The 19,395-nt window shown below is 42.1% G+C and overlaps 1 protein-coding gene across 4 annotated transcripts in view; it reads right to left on the reverse strand.

The window, feature by feature from the left end:
- Positions 1-2,638: 2,638 nt before the first annotated feature.
- The window catches only part of fahd2a (fumarylacetoacetate hydrolase domain containing 2A), a 44,252-nt gene continuing 27,495 nt past the window's right edge, over positions 2,639-19,395 (reverse strand). For all 4 annotated transcript variants that reach the window (XM_073057445.1, XM_073057436.1, XM_073057458.1 and 1 more), the window contains 4 exons: positions 16,121-16,229; positions 6,687-6,774; positions 5,996-6,090; positions 2,639-2,909 (listed from right to left, as the gene is read on the reverse strand). In XM_073057445.1, the coding sequence (XP_072913546.1) occupies positions 6,028-6,090; positions 6,687-6,774; positions 16,121-16,229 (260 nt within the window). In that variant the 3' untranslated portion in view covers positions 2,639-2,909; positions 5,996-6,027. The remainder of the gene's footprint in view (positions 2,910-5,995; positions 6,091-6,686; positions 6,775-16,120; positions 16,230-19,395) is intronic.

Genomic DNA, 19,395 nt, shown 5'->3' on the forward strand with positions numbered 1-19,395 from the left:
AACAAATTTCATGACACATAAATCTGATTCTGAAGAATAAACACAAACTGCACTGCAGATGCTGTGGCCAAATCAAGACGTACAAAAAAAGCTGGATGAACTCAGCAGGTCGGGCAGCATCCGTTGAAAGAAGCAGTTAATGTTTCGGGTCGAGGCCCTTTGTCAGGACTAAAGGAGGGGGTAGAGGCTCTATAAAGAAGGTGGGGGGAGGGGTTCTTGTTAAATGGTTCACCTCTCCTGCGCATCCCCTCCCCCACCCCTTGATCTTTCCTCTGATTAGTTTTCCACCCTCCCCCCCACCTTCTTTATAGGGCCCCTGCCCACTCCTCCTTTAGTCCTGACGAAGGGTCTCGGCCCGAAACGTTGACTGCTTCTTTCAACGGATGCTGCCTGATTCTGAAGAAGCTTGTTATTTAATTGTGGCTATTTTGTTACTTATGCAAAACTTTTTGATAGAGCAGTAAAAGGTTCGTATTTATCTCTTCACATCTGTTAAACCATTTACTGAGATTATGCCTGATTCTAACCCTCAGCATCAAATCCCATGATTTTTTGACTATTTATAAAAAAACATTGGATTTATGAAGCATGATAAAAGCTTAAGAATTGTGAGCAGGAATAGGCCATTCGACCCCTTGAGCCTGCTCTGTTAATGTAATCTTGGCTCAGTACTATTTTTCTGCACTACTGTATTTCCTATGTTTATTTCTCCCAGATCCAAAATCAATTAATCTCAGTTTTGTGTGAAATCGATGACTACTCCACAGTCCACTGGGACGGAGAATACCAAAAATTCCTTGCCTCGTTATGGGGTTTCTCTTGTGATTTTGCTGAGAGACTTTAAATGTTAGAGGCATGAAATGTACTTGCACATCAGCTTGTGTACAGCTGACCTCCTGTGACATGGCAAGGTAATTTAACCTTATAGAATTCACAGGTCACGACTGAAAAATGTGGGATGTGGGATAAAAATACACTCTTTTGAAATTCGTGTGTGGAGTGAAAAGTAAATAAAATGTATTTTTTTTAACTATTGCCGGTGGCGTGGCTTTGCATTATGGAAAACCGCACTATGGTTGATTTCTAGGAATGCACTTCCCTCCTGTCAGGAACACCCAGAAAGGTCCCTCAGAACATAAACACTTCTTACTCTTTTACCTTTAAAAACAAAAACTCAGACTTTAATTTTATTGTTAGAAAATGCCATTAGATGCTGTGGAAATTACTCTCTTAAAAACAACAGCAACATCTAAGGGTATAAATCTAAACTCTTGTAGGGTTGGACAACTTTGTCCCCCACCTGAAATGCTATATCTGTTCATCTTTCCATGGAAGCTCCTGACCTGCTAATTGTTTCCAGAAATCTCCATTTTCATTTCAAATTTCCATCACTTCTGTTTTTATTTCAGATATCCTCTAGGATTTGAACTTACAACTGCTCCTTCTTTTGGCTTTACTGAAAACGGCATTAATTTTACAGCTCACTATTTGGAACTTGTTAAATGATTCATTAATAGGAAAAATGTCAAATTCAATTTTTGTAGACATGGTAATGTATATGGTTGTTAGTTCAGTTATTTTAGTCTAAAAATGTTTACATATCTTAGGTTATTATTAGTGACTACTATAACTAACTTGTATGCAATAGAATCTCAGAAATAATGTGTTACAAATGTGTTTTAGTGCCATTAGCTGAACTGGGGTAACTACACAGCTCTTTAAATAATGCTCTAGAACAGGGGTGTCAAACTCATTTTAGGTCACGGGCCGGATTGAGCAAAATGCAGCTTCATGCGGGCCGGATCAGTCGGACGTGTGCGAACGCAGCTTTCGTTGCCTCCGTTTTTTCAGCCTGCTCTCATGTGTCTCAGTCTCTGCTATAACTACAAAGTGTTTCACTTTACAAATTCCGTTTCTTATGAAGAAGACTGCCGAGCAAGACTGCCGAATAAACACTAAAAACCCTGAAAACCTGGTACCTGAATAAACTCAGCATTAGCCATATCATACGCCATAGGTGCTTCGATTACTGGGGCCAGCTTTAAAAGTAATTAGATATTATCTCGCGGGCCAAAGATAATTCCACCGCGGGCCGGATTTGGCCCGCGGGCCTTGAGTTTGACATATATGCAAAGCTATTTCAGATGTCAGACGATTTTAGTTTTGCTCTCATTTAAAACTGCTAAATTTTCTACAAAGAACTGCGCTTCAGTTTTACTGAGTCACAGAATTATTTTTGATGCCTGACCTATGAAGGGAAGCACGTCATGTGTCTTCTACACCACCCTATCAGCCTGTGTTGTCACTATGTAATTGGACTATGGGGTCTCACTAATCATTAACAATCCTCAGTGCTGTAATGCTTATTATATATATCCCAACCACTATCTGACTTCCTAAAATGCATTATCCCACACTTGTCGGGATTAAATTCCATCTGCCAGTGCTGCACCTCAATTTACAAGTGATCTATGTCCTGCTGTGACCCTTCTCAATCCCCATAATGTGTATTAAATATGTTGTGTATTAAAATATTTTAATTCTAATGTGAAGTTTCATTGCACCTGCTTCCATTTACTTCTGCTCAATGTTGAAATGAACAATGGAGTTCCTGTACTAAAATAAAAGTGAAACCAGATGTGATTTGGCAACTTTATTTATGATAACTGCATGTACTTTGCAGCACAGTAATGACAATGATTTAAACAAGACTACTATGCATCATTAATCCTTAAATCACCTAATTTTAAATGTTTCATTCCTTGTTAAAGTGCATGTTTGAGATTAATGGTCAAATCAGACAGCTGGATCTCTGCAGAAGAGCTCCATTTCATAAACATGTCTCCAACTTCCTCCCATGTTCTGGCCACTTCTTGTACCAACTGCTCCATCTTGTCAATTAAATCAGCCTGCAAAATAAGAAGCATTTTCCAGTTTAAGAGTGTAACTGGCACATCGGCTTATGGTAGTTGTTTGAGCAGTTTTTTTTTTAAAAATGAGGACTCATCTTTAACAACATTTTTGACAGATCCTTTACAGATATCCTCTCTTCCTGTTTTTAAATTACTGTATTGTTAACTATGATATGAAGATTTCTCTGCAACCGCACACACTCATCCAACAGGCAGCATCTTGGCAAATCTAATACAGTTCTCAGAAATTGCTCTTTTAGATTTAAGTGGATATACTGAAAGGACATATCATGCGTCGGAACATCCTAGTTGAGCCTTCTGAGGAATGTTTGTTTAGTTGGATATGACAAGTAAGCTTAGAACACCAGAGCTTAATCCAAGTTCCCTAACATTTTAGACTTCTCCCTCAAAACCGAAATATAGCAACTAATGTGTCTGGAGCAAACAAGCATTTTCAAACAATTTTAGGCAATGATCTGTGTAATTCGGCAAAGGCCATTTCTTCTGTATGACACTGTCCGGGTGTAAAACAGCTCTAATTCAAGGGCGGTATAGGTGGCGCCATAAGGTGCTGATGGCTCTTGCTGACACACTGGAGCGAGAGAGCTGCAAGAAGAGGACGGCTGGCACAGATTTGAGGAAGGCCACCACCTTCATCAAAGAGGGAGCCCGGCCTTTCATAACCAAACAACCAAAGCCAAATCTGCTGCTAATGGCCAGGTCCTGAGAGATGAGGGTCGATGTGGGAAGGAGGCTGCAGTTCCCGGAGGTGGTGCACACAACCCTCTGCCCGGACATTGTATTGTGGTCAACTGAAGACAGGAAAATAATTCTGGTTGAGCTGACAGTGCCATGGGAGGAGGGATGGGAAGAGGCCCACGAGATAAAGGCCTTGAAGTACCAGTCCTAAGTGCAGGAGTACAAAGACAGGGGATGGCAGGCATCGCACACAAAATGCTGGTGGAACACAGCAGGCCAGGCAGCATCTATAAGGAGAAACACTGTCGACGTTTTGGGCCGAGACCCTTCATCAGGACTAACTGAAAGGAGAGATACTAAGAGATTAGAAAGTAGTGGGGGGAGGGGGAAATGCGAAATGATAGGAGAAGACCGGAGGGGGTGGGATGGCAGGCATGGTTGTTCCCTGTGGAGATCGGCTGCAGAGGTTTCCCAGCCAAATCAGCATGGCGGTTGTTGTCAGCTCTGGGCCTGGACAAAAGGAGAAAAAAACAAGCGGCTTGTAGGATGGGGGAAGAGGCAGAACGAGCCTCTTGTTGGATTTGGAGTAGACGAGAGCAGGGAAGCTGGAGGCCAGGAGCAGATGGGCAGTGACTTGGCCACCACTGCCGGCCCACCAACTGGAGAGTGTCGTGGTTAAGGGTCGAAACACTTCGTGAAGGTTGGGAACCACCTGATGACATCTGCTCCTGGCTGAAGGCTATGGTTACCTCATAAGGTATCTGGAGAATGAAGCCTAACATGTGTATGTAACAAGCAAGTATCAATAATCTGAGAGGAAATCCAACATTGATAAATTCTAATCTCATAAAGTAATCAGATGTTACACAAGCCCCTAATAGAAATATGTAAGGTATAGGGTAAATATATGGAGTATAAAGGATAAATAGAAAACTGGTATTGTAGTTTAAAAAATAAAGATTAGGTTTATTTGTCACACAAGAGTAGGTTGAGTGAACTTGGCCTTTTCTTTTTGAAGTGACCGAGGATGAGAGATGACCTGATAGAGGTGTATAATATGATGAGAAGCACTGATCGTGTGGATAGTCAGAGGCTTTTTCCCAAGGTGAAATGGCTAGCATGAGAGGGCTCAGTTTTAAGGTGCTTGGAAGTAGGTACAAGGGGGATGTCAGAGGAAGGTTTCTCGCAGAGAATGCGGGTGTGTGGAATGCGCTGCCTGTGAAGGTGGTGGAAGCGAATACAAAAGGGTCTTTTAAGAGACTCTTAGATAGGTACATGGAGCTTAGAAAAATGGAGGGCTATGCAGTAGGGAAATACTAGGCAGTTTCTGGAGTTCGTTACATTGTCAGCATAACATTGTGGGTCTAAGGCATATATGTCAAACTCAAGGCCCGCGGTGGAATTATCTTTGGCCCGCGAGATAATATCTAATTACTATTAAAGCTGGCCCCAGTAATCGAAGCGCCTATGGCGTATGATATGGCTAATGCTGAGTTTATTCAGGTACCAGGTTTTCAGGGTTTTTAGTGTTTATTCGGCAGTCTTGCTCGGCAGTCTTCTTCATAAGAAACGGAATTTGTAAAGTGAAACACTTTGTAGTTATAGCAGAGACTGAGACACATGAGAGCAGGCTGAAAAAACGGAGGCAACGAAAGCTGCGTTCGCACGCGTCCGACTGATCCGGCCCGCATGAAGCTGCATTTTGCTCAATCCGGCCCGTGACCTAAAATGAGTTTGACACCCCTGGTCTAAGGGCCTGTAATCTGCTGCAGAACATACAGTGAAATGTGTCGTGTAAGTCAACGACCAACAGTCTGAGGATGTGCTAGGTGTAAGCGTCACTGTACTTCTGGTGCCCACGTACCACAGCTACACCTTGTTAAGCCTAATCAGTTTGTCTTTGGAATGTGGGAAGAAACCAGGTCACTGGAACAAACCCACACAGTCAACGGGAAAACGTACAAATTCCATACACACAGCAGCGGGAATTGGTGGTGTAGAGTGTTACGGAAACTGGTATGCTACCGTGCCACCTGGTGAAAGAATTTGGTTCCAGAGGCGATCGGGGACTAAGTCATTTTATGCGGAAAGTGGTTGATATCTGGAACACGATGCCAGAGGAGGTGCTGGAACCTAACACAAAGACTGCATTTAAGATTCAGACAATTTAATATGCAAGGATAGAAAGATACAGACCCAAAGTAAGCAAGTAGGAATAGTGTCGGTGGGTAAAAAGGTCAGCACAGACGGTGGGTGAAGGGTCCATTTCTGTGATGTACAACTTCATGACCCTATGACCAATCATATAGCTCCACTGGTTAGCCCAGTCTGCTGCTCTATCTCTTCGAAGTTATTGGAATATTTCTCATTAAAAAACTAATTACCTTCAATGAATCCAAAATGAGACCGCAAAGACCTAAATTACGACATTCCTTAGAATTCCAATTTCATCTATTTCACATTCCACAATGTCTCCGCGCTGCAAGAAATTCAAAATGTGAACACATTTCATGCCTGAAGTTAAAAATTATGTACAGGGTTTGTAGCTCTGTAAATTACAAACATTCAGAATTCAGATATTTAACTGTATGACCAATCTAAAATAAGTCTGAAGAAACAATTTAGAAATAATTAGTTGATCAGAAGATCAATTTCATCTGTCTGGGAAAGAAGCCATAGGCAACGAAAAGGCAGCTCTGCCAGTTGTGTGCGCACTCCAAGGACATAATTAACATCAACATGTCTTAGTAAATGAGGCAAATTTGCCAGACTTTGCATGCTCAGAAATATTTATGAACTCCTTATGTAAAGTACACCCGTTGACATTTCAAATTGAGAATTGTGTTTTTCTGGCATCTTTTGTAAAGGCATGAATTCTCTCAGCTGCCACAAGATTTAGGAGGTAATGGATCGCTGTCATTCCAGATATATTACACATACTGCTGAAGGAGCGAAATTCGGAGGTGTTTTTCACACTTGCCTGAATAGTTAGCATATGTATGCATAACTCCAAGCACCCTTCACACAGTAAAATCACTGTTGTTTCAGCTGAAGGTAAGAATTAGCACCACTTACTCTAAGGAACTTGGATGGATTCCTAAATACACCCACCCCAGAAGGTGTTCCCGTTAGAAAGACATCCCCGGGGTACAGGGTCACAAACCTGCAAAGAAAAATGGCAATATCAGAGCAGAAACCACACGAGGACATCATATAAATGGTGTAGCTGGTAAAAGTCAGCTAAAACAGGCAAGCAGCTTACATAATGAACTTCACCACTGTGGTGATCTGCTTAAATGAAAGCAAATTTTTTTGGCAATCACTTTCTGTGGCAAATTGACCCTTGATACTAGATAAAGGGCCAACAATGTGACTCCTGTCTACCTGATTAATGGCCTGAAAACAAACCAAAAGTGCTGATTTGTGTAAAAGTAATTAATCGCCTTGTCTCTAAAGAGTTTTTTTTCCGCATTGTTTGGTTGTAAGATTAATAGAATGCATTGTCCCCAAGGAGGCAGAGGCCAGTCGCTGAAGGTCACCCGACCAAGAGGTTAGGGTTGTACAAATGTCGGGTTGGATGCCTCGCCCCTTCCATCTGGACTGGGAGGTGGCGATAAGGTGGGCAAGTTCTTTCTTGGGCAGACCACTCGCCTGGGTCCCACCTTCGGGCCAAGCAGCTGAACCGGCGCCAAGGACCTCCACCCTAGCCGGTCCACGGTCGATCGCCTGCCTCAGGGACCACGCAGACATTGCTAAGTATACTCGGTGGTGTAGACCACTAGGGGTTGCTTAAGTTAGCCATACCTATCAGTAGTGTATAATATAAAGCACTTCTCGCAACTCTCTACTTTTCTTCTCTGTATTAACAATAAAGTGAGTCTCGGAGGAACTACTGAGTCTGGGTCCATTTGCAGTTGCAGCATCCACTTGTTACAATTATACTTATTTGGGTATCAGTTTTTGTGGAACATAACCATAATAGAATCAATGAAAGACTGCACCAACTTGGGCGTTAAACCAGTGTGCAAACTGTGCAAGTACAAAGAGGAAGAGATAATAATAAATAAACAAACAATGGACATCGAGAACATCAGATGAAGCGTCCTTGACAGTGAGTCAATAGTTTGTGGGCACATCTCAATGACAATATGAAGTTGAGTGAAGTTACTCCCTTTGGTTCAAGAGCCTGATGGTTGAGGAAGAATGATAACTCCTGAACCTGGTGGCCTGAGTCCCGGGGCTCCTGAAGAGAAGAGAGAATATCCAGGTGATGGGGGGTCCTTCGACAATATTTTCTGTGGATGTGCTTATTGGTGTGGACCTGTGATGGACTAGGCCATATCCACTACTTTTTGTAGGATTTTCTGCTCACGAGCATTGCTGTTTCCATACCAGGCCGTGACGCAGCCAGTCAGTATACTCTCCACCACACATGTTTTGGATGTGATGCCGAATCTTCGCAAACTCCTCAGGAAGTAGAGGCATTACCATGCTTTCTTTGTAATTGCTGGTCCTCGGATATAGTAACACAGAGATTCCTGACCCTCTCCATCTCTGATTCTCAGATGAGGACTGGCTCATGGATCTCTGGTTTCCTCCTCCTGAACTCAATAATCAGCTCCTTCGTCTTGCTGACGTTGAGTGAGAGGTTGTTGTTATGACACCACTCAACCAGATTTTCAATCTCCCTCCTATATGCTGATTCATCACCGCCTTCTATTCAGTGCTGTCATCAGCAAACTTGAATATAGCATTGGAGCTGTGCTTAGCCACACAGTCATAAGTGTAAAGCAAATAAAGCAGGGGGCTAAGCACAGTTCCCAAGGAGACACCAGAGGAGGCATCTTCTTTCAAAAAACTCCTCAAATCCACGAGACACGATTCCCCACTCACAAAGCTGTGCCAACTATCCCTAATCAACCCCATCTTTCCAAATGCTTGTATATCTCATCCTTCAGAAATTCCTCTAGTAACTTAGCTAACACAGATATCAGACCTACTGCTCTGTAATTCCCAGTTGTTTTCTTTGTAGCCATTTTTTAATAAAAGTACAACGTTATCTACCCTCCAGTCTTGACACCTCACCCACTGCTAAAGATGATGTTTCTATATCAGCCATGACTGATGCAATTTCTTCACTAGCTTCCTGCAGTTTTCTTTTATCTATGTCTCTAACCACTTAAACATCTCTACTTCCTCAAGGCTAAGGAAATTGGCATATCCCTGATGACTCTCACCAAATCTTACAAGTGCACCAATGAAAGTATCCTATCCGGATGCTTCATAGATTGGTGTGGCAACCATTCCGACCAAGATCACAAAAAGATTACAGAGTTCTGAATGCAGCACATAATCCATTGCACATACTATCCTCCATCTGACTGATTACAAGTCCCATGGCCTCAGAAAAGCAGCTAACAATCAAGGACCCCTCCCATTCTCTTTTCTACCACCTGCTGTTGGGCAGAAGATACAAAAGCTTGAGAACGCATACCACCAGTCTATCTCACTGTTATAAAACTCTTGAACAGATCTGCTATGCACTAAGGATGAACTAATAATCTCTCAATTTTAAATACAAGAGGTTCTGCAGATTTTGGAATCCCGAGGTAACAAACACAAAGTGTTGGAAGAAGCCAGCAGATTAGGCAGCATCTATGAGGAGGCCAGACGATCAGCGTTCACTCTCAACGGAGCCCACCAAGGTGAATGCGGAGGGGATCACCGATCGCTCCCAACAGACCAGGCTTCAGTTTTGAGTCATGAGGACTGTTCATTGTTCTGAGGTTTATGTGATTGGACTGTACTTTATATTGGCATCCTTCAGATTTTTGGCATTTTTTTTCTTGTGGCCAATAGTTCTCAAAAGTCACAGTAGGTATTGGAGGAGGGGCAGCTGGATTATTTTCAGGATACAAATGGTTAAATGTAGAAATAACTTCTCCTCAAAGCACAGACAGGAAATGTGGAAGTTTGCTGAACACGAATCTTGAGTCCATGACTTACGTGGGTCTATGTTAATGGAAAAGCAGATATAACTTGTGAAGGGTAATAAACACAATTGTCAGCAATTGTGGTTTCAGTTAGAGAAAGATCTGAGTCAGTCAACTCAGAAAGCGAAGTATGTCTGGACTAACTATGTGAGGAATGTTGATACACTAAGTGTTGAAATTCTAACTGGGGATCTGTGCGTTGACAGTAGCTTAAGTGATTTGAAAGGAGTGCAGGGATTTATGATTTTAAAGCAGTTTCAGTAATTCACAATCTCATATGGCTGCGGTTGAATTTCCCAGTCACTTATCTTATTAAACTTGGGGATTTAAGAGAAAATGTTAGGTCCGATGGCAATCAGTTGTGAGAGTATCAAAGGAGCCAGTGGAGCAGTTGGCACATTTGTGTGCCATGGTCCCAAAGAAGCACCAGACTGAGTAGACGGAAAGAGAGTTTAAAAGAAGCGAGCAGCATCAGTCAGCGCATTTTGTGCGCTACCGTTTAGGAGATTCCAGATGGTGCAGAGGGAGAGAAATTTTACAAAAAGCGAGCAAGAGCAGTTGGCACATTTTGTGCTCGACAGTTTCCGAAGAGACACTGGGTTGATTGCGCAGAATCAGGCACTTGGCAAGTTCCAATAAAAAGCAGTTAGGTTTAAGTAGAGCAGCCATGGTGTGAGTGGGCCAGTGTTGGAGTGGGGTGTTGAAGCTGTGTTTCAGTGAGGAGAGGTGGTGGTTGTAGGTAGAACTTTTTGTTATTAATTCTTCCTATCTTGTTGCACATTTAGAGCAGTGGGGATCCCAGAGAGGGTACTGAAAATTCTCCTCTTGCAGGCCGTGGAAAGACAGGGACGTCCAGCGTCCCCGACGACAACACCTGCAAGAAGTGCATGCAGCTGCAGCTTCTAACAGACTGTGTTAAGGAGTTGAAACTTGAACCATATGAACTCGGGAGAATGAGAGGCAGATAGACAGTACATTCAAGGAGGTAGTTACACCAAAGGTGCTGGACACAGGTAACTGAGTGACCGTTGGGGGGTGGGGGGGGGGGGAGAAGAGGGGTAAGCAGTCAGTGCAGAGTACTCCTGTGACCATTCCCCTCACTGACAGGTATACTGGTTTGGATATTATTGGGGGGGGGGGGGCAGTGATCTAGGAAAAGAAAGCCACAGCTATCAGGTCTCTGGCACCGAATCTGGCTGTGTGGCTCAGAAGGGAAGGGGAAAGAAGAGCTGAGCTGTATTGATAGTGGTTAGAGGAACAGAAAGGAGGTTCTGCGGTTGAGAACGAGATATCCGGATGGTTTGTTACACCTGGGGTTCCAGAGTTGGAGACATCTAGGATCGAGTCCAAAGCATTCTTAAATGGGAGGGAAAGCAGCCAGAGGCCATGGTACATGTCTCTACACCTGATAGAGGTGTACATGATAATGAGAGGCATTGATTGTGTGGATAAAGGCTTTTTCCCCAGGGCTGAAAAGGCTAGCACGAGAGGGCATATTTTTAAGGTGCTTGGAGGTAGGTACAGAGGAGATGTCAGGGGTAAGCTTTTTTACACAGAGTGGTGAGTGCGTGGAATGGGCTGCTGGTGACGGCGGTGGAAACGATAGGGTCTTTTAAGAGACTCCTGGATGGATACATGGAGCTTAGAAAAATAGAGGGCTATGGGTAAGCCTAGGTAGTACTAAGGTAAGGACATGTTTGGCACAGCTTTGTGGGCTGAAGGGCCTGTATCGTGCTGTAGGTTTTCTAGGTTTCTATGTTTTCCTTCCAACAAGAACATACCTTTCCTGTACTCTGTGCAATTGATGTTTAAACACCCTTCTCCACATGTTTGATGTGGACTTGCCAGCAAAAAGTTGTAGGTATATGCAGGCAGGAACAAATGAGGTATTTGAGGAGTATAAGAAATACAAGAAAACACTTAAGAAGGAAATCAGGAAGGCTGAAAGAAAACATGAGATTGTTGTTGCAGACAAGGTGAAGGAGAATCCTAAGGGTTCTACAGATGTATTAAGAGCAAAAGCATTGCAAGGGACAAAATTGGTCCCCTGGAAGATCAGAGTAGTAACCTCTGCATGGAGCTAAAAGAGATGGGGATGATCTTGAATGGATTTTTTGGGTCTGTATTTACTTAGGAGACGGACGCTGAGTGTATGGAAGTGAGGCACAGCAGCAGCGAGGACACGGACTCTGTACAGATTACAGAGGAGGAGGCAGCTGCTGTCTTGAGGCAAATCCCCAGGACCTGACAAAGTGTGCCCTTAGACCGTGTGGAGGCAAGTGCAGAAATTGAAGGGGTCCTCACAGAGATATTTAAAACATCCCTGGCCATGGGTTAAGTGCTGAAGGATTGGAGTACAGCTGATGGTGCTCCTTTGTTTAAGAAGGATGCTAAAAATAAGCCAGGAAATTATAGGCCTGTGAGTCTGACATCAGTAGTGGGAAAGTTATTGAAGTTAAGGGACCAGATATACAAGTCTTTGGTTGGTTGGTTGGTTGGTTGGATGGATGGATGGATAGATAGATAGATAGAGATGGTCAACAAGGCTTTACATGTAGTAAGTTGTGTCTAATTGATCTTATAGAATTTTTCAAGGAAGTGACCAGGAAGGGTGATGTAGGCAAAGCAGTGGATATTGTTTACATGAACTTTAGTAATGCATTTAACAAGGTCCCCATGAAAAGTTGGTCAAGAAGTTTCAGTCACTTGGCCTTCAAAATGAGGTAGTAAATTGGATTCAAATTGGCTTCATGGAAAAGGCCAAAGAGCGGTTGTAGATGGTTGCCTCTCTTGACTGGCAGCCTGGTGTGCAATAGGGATCTATGCAGGGTCGTTTGTTAAATTTGTGGATGACACCAAGACTGCGGGTGTAGGGGACAGCGACGGAGACCGTCAAAGCTTGCAGCGGGATCAGGACCAGCTGGAAAATGAGCAGATGGAATTTAATGCAGACAAGTGTGAGGAGGACCAACCAGGGTAGGTCTTTTACAGTAAGTGGTAGGGCACTGATGAGTTCCGTAGCACAGAGGTATCTATGAATTCAGATCCAAAATTCCTTGTAAGTGGCATCACTGGTAGATAGGGTCGTAAAGAGAGTTTCATCACATTGTCCTTCATTAATCAATGTATTGAGTACAAGTGTTGAGACGCATGTTGAAATTGTATATGATGTTGTTGAGGCCTAATTTGGAGTATTGTGTCCACTTTTGGTCACCTACCTACAGGACAGATGTAAATAAGATTGAAAGAGTACAGAGAAAATTTACAAATATTTTACCGAGACTTGAGGACCTGAGTTATAAGGAAAGACTGAGTATGTTAGGACTTTATTTCCAAGCATGTACAGTAGAAGATTGAGAGGAGATTTGATAGAAGTAAACAAAATTATGAGAGGTATAGATAGGATAAATGCAAGCAGACTTTTTTTGCTGAGGCTGGGTGAGACTATAACTAGAAGTCAAAGGTTAAGGGTGGAAGGTGAAATGTTTAAGGGCAACATGAGGGGGAACTTCTTCACTCAAAGGGTGGTGAGGGTGTGGAAAGAGTGCTAACGCAAGTGGGGTGGATGCAGGGTCAATTTCAACATTTAAGGAAAATTTGGATAGGTCCAAGGATGGGAGGAGTATGGAGGACTATGGTCCAAAGGGCCTGTTTCTGTGCTGTAGTGTTCTATGACTCTAAGTACATTTTCAGGTACAACACTTTATATCTGTGAAAAAAGACATCCAAAATATGGATCCAAGTTTTGTTATTTCCTCAAAGAAGTCCAACAAATGTGCTGATCAGGCAAGATTTCCTTTTAAGAAAACTATGCTGACTTTGGCCCTCTTTATCATGTGCCTCCAAGTGCCTTAAAACCTCATCCTTAATAATGGACTCCAGCATCTAAAGTCAGGGTTACTGGCCTATAATTTCCTCTCGTCTGCCTTTCTCCCTTCTTAAAGAGTGGAGTGACATTTGCAATATTCCTGTCCTCTGGAACCATTCCAGAATCTTGTGATTCTTAAAAATCAACAATCTCTTCAGCTGCCTCTTTCAGAACCATATCGTGTATTCCATCTGGTCCAGGTGACTTACCCACCTTCAGACCTTTCAGCTTCCCATACACCTTCCCCTTAGTAACAGCAACTTACCTCACTTCTGCCCCCTGACACTCTCAAATTTCTGGCATACTCCATCACTGTGCCTTCCACAGTGAAGACTGTTGCAAAATACTTAATAAGTTCATCCTTTGTTTCCCATTTCTTTGTTCCCCATTACTATATCTAACTACTCTCACTTCTGTATTTATATATCTGAGAAAAATTTTGCTATCCTCTTTGATATTATTGGCTAGCTTACCTCATATCTATTCCTATGGTTGGGGGAGGGGGTTACAAACTAAGACCAAAAATTCACCTCCATTTCCTCACAGCGGTACTCTGGGGGTGATTGTGATTGAATTACTTAATCAACTGCATCATTACAGGAAACAGAACATAAGCAGAAAAATGCTGGAAACACTCAGCATGTCAGGCCATATCTGTGAGAAAATAAAGAGTTAACAGTGACCTTTAGTCAAAACTGGGAGGAAGACACAGAAGCTCCTTAGACTGCAGGCAGGGAGGAGGGATGTCTCTGCTCGGGTAAAACTGGGGTGAGCACGTACCATAAGCTGCATACACTGTTATCTGGTCAATGAGTGAATGGGAGTCGGTAGAGGGTGGAAATGTAGACAAATAAAAAGTGGGAGTTGTTAACAGTGGAGCAAGAGGTTAGAGGTTAGCCCAGGCAGGTTAGACTAGAAAAGTCCCCACCCCAGAAAGAAAAATGATTCAGGGAAAAATAAGAAAGGGACGTTGAGTGCAAAATTGTTGTTGTGACACCACTTAATCAGCCAATCTATCTCACTCCTTTATGCCTTCTTAACGCCATCTGAAATTCTACTAACAACAGTGGTACTTTGAGAGTTTGAGTTGTGCCTCGCCATACAGTCAGTTTTTAGGGTTAGGCTACACAGAACATTGCACAGAACACAGAGACTTGCACCATTGCAATGGCACATCTATATTGCTGGACAGCTTAATGTTACATCAGTGAAAATTATGATGTAGATGATTTAGACCAGACCACACTTTCATAGAACAACTTTCCCTCTACTGAACAATAAAATAACAGTATCCCATATACGTCAGATGTGAATTCACACTCTTTGATCACTGCTAATTCGACTATCAAACCGTGAGAGTCACGCACTAAGACAATATTGACCAGTATTATCTGTTACAATCAGGGCTCTTTTATCTTGCACCTTAAATATGCTTTCATCTAGTTCCGATTATTGTAAATGTGACTTAATTCCCCGAGTATTTCCAAGAAGTCAATTTAGTAACATTGCAACATACTTTGGAAAACTAACAAAAATATTCAATGAAGAAATCAAAATAAATCATTGTGTAGGAACTTTTTGAAGCTAGAGGCAGATTTCACAGCTCTGGTTACACACAATTAATCTCATGATCCGATTTTCTTTATCCTTACAGAGGGTAGGGTTCACATGCCCCCTCTCTCTGTTTCAAGTTATTGCATGATTTCCACCTGAAAAACCTAGCACTTCACAGTTGACGTTTTGGTATTGTACGTATTGGAATTGATCAGTGACCTTCCTCCTAGCATAAGCTCAAAAGGGGGGGGGGGGCTGCTGTTGTACAATTCCTCTCAGCAACTGAAGCCACTTGTGTCTGCATGCAGCAGAACTGAGACAACAGTAAAGCAGGGGGGGGAACATTGCGCTGCACCAGACTATGAAAGGAGTAACCCCAACCAAACCCTTGGCGTACAATGGGATCACCCATCACCAACACCCTGGGAGTTACCACTGACCAGAATGTCAACTGGAAGAGGCACACAGTGTCAACTATCTCTTGTCTTTCCACAGACGCTACCTGACCCACAGAGTTCTAGTGCTTTTTGCTCCAGATTCGAGCATCTGCATTCTCGTGACTGCTGCGTTTACAAGAGCCGGTACCGCAGAGACTGTATTCTGTGACTATTGATTTACCTCCTGACACCCCGAGTCCAAGGCACAAGGCAGGAGTGTGACAGAATTTTTTTCATTGGCTGGATGAGCTGAAGATGCCCAACAGTATCCAGTAACTTATCTGCCAGTGGCTGCATTGCATACCACCTACACAAGGCAGCACAGGTATATTCACCAAAACCTGTGATCTCTCCCACCAAGAAAAGTAAGGGCCAATGGAACTCCATCACTGGCATATTCCTTTGCAAGTTCCATACCATTCTGACTTGGAAATATAACACCAATCTTCAATGTTGTTGGGTCAAAATCCTGGAACTCACCACCCAACATAAAATAACTTCAGATGACTGCAACAGTTCAAAAGCACTGGCTCATTATCACCTTCTCAAGGGCAATTACAGAAGGGCACTAAACAAAGGTCTTGTCAATAACACCCTCATCTTATACATAAATGACATAACTGAAGTAAACAGGACATACTAAAAAAAAGTACTTACTGTGATACCCAAGCGACAAGATCCTCTGTTTTAAAGATTAGTTGACTAGTGTTGCTATCCTGCATAATCTGTTGATTAACACGGCAGCGTATCCCTAGGTTGTGAGGATCTGTAATAGAGAGAATCTGGCTAGACTACATGGGCAAACTAGATATAAACACATCTATATTCAAATCACGTGGAATGAGAAAATATTACAAAGAACAAGGCAACAAGAATACATATAATTATTGGCCAGGTACAGCTTACCCTGTTCTTGTCTTTAGAAAAAGCACTTAATAAGTACAAGCGAGTGTCTTCAAACTGAATCTGAATTAGATTTTAAATTTACGCTTGATCGATTGCTTTAATCCCAATATCTTTCTTCTTGTTGCGACTCTTCTTAACTTTCCCTTACTTCTGGTTAGTATTAGACATCCTACATTTTCACATTTCTAATAATTAATTATATTTTAATATCCAATTAATTAAGTAAAAAGACAAGCCACAGGTGATGGAGTACCATTTCAGGATGGATGACTACGGTAATAACGACAGGCATTCTGGGCAATGGAGGTGAAGGTTTCAGACTCTTTTAAGATACTTTATATATCTTCTGGATGGAGGAATTGGGGTGGTCAAATATTTTCCCCACTGATAAAGACCAATGACTGCCCATAAATGTTTTGGCATAATGAAGGATGGAAAGATTTAATATAGTGCCTTAAAATTTTCCATGTGCAGTTTAAACTGTGATCACTGATTTTATCAGGCAAAGACACCTTTGCGGACATTCCAATGCCTTAAACACCAATGTATGAGATAGTTCTAACAAGAACTACGAATGCTGGGAATACGCAGGGAGTCAATCATAGCTTTAAAAAGTAAATACAGGTTCTGAGACTTTAGGTGCGATAGAAACATGATTCAACATTAGCAAAATTCAACATTAGTTAGGCCTAAGGGTCAGTTTTCACGCTTATACAGCTCCTTGACTGATGGCTAACCAATGCAGGTGACTATAGGTGAACTTATAACAAAAATGCTGGAAATACTCAGCAAGTCAGTCTGTATCTGTGAGAAAAGAAACAGAGTTAAGATTTCAAGTTGTCAGACACCGTTAACGCTTTCTCACAGATTATGTCCGATTGGTGGAGTATTTGCAACAGTTTGTTTTTGTTTTAAACTTTAAGCATCTGCATTTCTTTTATTTTCACTGCAGGTTGATGTAGGTAACAGAAAATATATTGGAATTGTAAGTACAGTTGGCCTTCCTTATCCGCGGGTTCCACTTCCGCGGATTCAACCAACTGCGGATTGGGAAAACCCAGAAGTTCTCTCTCCAGCACTCATTGTTTGAGCATGTACAGACTATTTTTTCTTGTCATTATTCCCTAATACAGTATAACAACTATTTACATAGCACTTACATTGTATTAGGCACTATAAGTAATCTAGAGATGATTTAAAGGTACAGGCAGTCCCAGGGTTATGAACGAATTCCGTTCCTGAGTCTGTCTTTAAGTCTGATTTGAAGTCGGAACAGGTACATTTGGTATTATTTAGCGTCAGTTAGTCAAACGTTTGTCTTTGTATATAGTATATATTTAACCTTTCAATGCATATAAAACACTTAAGAAATGCATGCATTTCAATAATTAAACCACTGCATTGCTTAGTAATAATTGTAGCTTTCATCGGGGCAGGACCTTTCTCATACTCCATTAAAATTGTTCAGATCGTTGACTGACTGTAGCCTAATGCTTTTCCAATGACCGATGGCATTTCACCTCTTTCTGATCGCTTTATTACTTCCACTTTATTTTCAGTCGTGATCGTGATTATTTTTGTGAACAGAAACACTGCGGATTCAGAGCTGCACCAGGTACTAAAGACCACCGCACTGAGACAGGTTAAATAAGGTCCAGGCTTCCACTGGGTCCTAAAGACCACCTCACTGGTCAGCTAAATAAGGGACTTGAGCATCCGCGTTTTTTGGTATCTGCGGGGGATTGGTTCCGGGACCAATCCCCCCGCGGATAAGGAGGGCCGACTGTATATATCGAAAAGGCCATACATACTAAATTAATGATGAAACAGAAGGAGCAAACTCAGGAAGAACAATGGTTTTTATATCCCTGGCTTGCAAAAGGCCATTGACCCTACTATGACAGACATAAAAATCTGAGAGAAAGCAGAATGAGAAATACATTAGCTGCAAAATCTATTAGAGAGTAAAAATTTACAGAACTTAACAATTCTGGGGAAACACTTATTCATATTTAGTTAAATAATTATAGCTCAAGAATTGAAAATACAATACATGGCTAGAATGAATAAACAGAATGTGAGGAGATGGAATTGCTTTTAGTGGTGCTGTGAAAGGAATGTTGGTTGAGAGTGAAAAATTCAACGCTCTCTAAGGTGGAAATGAAAAGTTTATAAGTTCATAATGTTTACTTTTCATGGCAAACAATGCTATAATGATTTAATAATGCAATCAGAGATTTTAAATCATTGTATCTTACTTTTTAAGTAGGTATCTCTGTTCTATTCAAAGTTCAAAGTAAACTTATTACCTAAGTACAGATATGTCACCATATACAACCCTGAGATTCATTTTCTTGCGGGCATACTCAATAAATCAATAACAGAATCAATGAAAGACCGCACCACATTGGATGTTCAACCAGTCTGAAAAAGGCAACAAATTGTGTAAATACAAAAAGGGAAAAAAAACTAACAAATAAATGAGCAATAAATATCTAGAACATGAGATGAAGAGGTCTTGAAAGTGAATTGAAATGTTCTATTCAAAATCAAGAGGAAATCTGCAGATGCTGGAAAACCAAGCAACACACACAAAAAGCTGGAGGAACTCAGCAGGCCAGGCAGCATCTTTGGAAGAGTACAGTTGACATTTCAGGCAAAGACCCTTCAGCAGGACTGGAGAAAAACGAAGATGAGTAGTAGAGTTCAAAGGTGGGGGGGGGGGGGGGGAAGAAAGAAACACAAAGTAGTAGGTGAAACTGGAAGGGGGAGGGGTGAAGTAAAGAGCTGGGAAGTTGATTGGTGAAAGAGACACAGGGCTGGAGAAGGGGGAATCTGATAGATGAGGACAGAAGGCCACGGAAGGAAGAAAAGGGGAGAGGAGCACCAAAGGAAGGCGATGGGCAGGCAAGGAGATAAATTGAGAGAGTGTGGTGAACTACATATACCTGTCTGGACACCCCCCTTCCCCCGCTGACTGCTCCTGTGGCTCCTCCCACAGACCCCGGTATAAAGGCGATTGGAGC

The sequence above is a fragment of the Hemitrygon akajei genome, chromosome 1, assembly GCF_048418815.1.
Source record: "Hemitrygon akajei chromosome 1, sHemAka1.3, whole genome shotgun sequence".
NCBI classification, from domain to species: Eukaryota; Metazoa; Chordata; class Chondrichthyes; order Myliobatiformes; family Dasyatidae; genus Hemitrygon; species Hemitrygon akajei.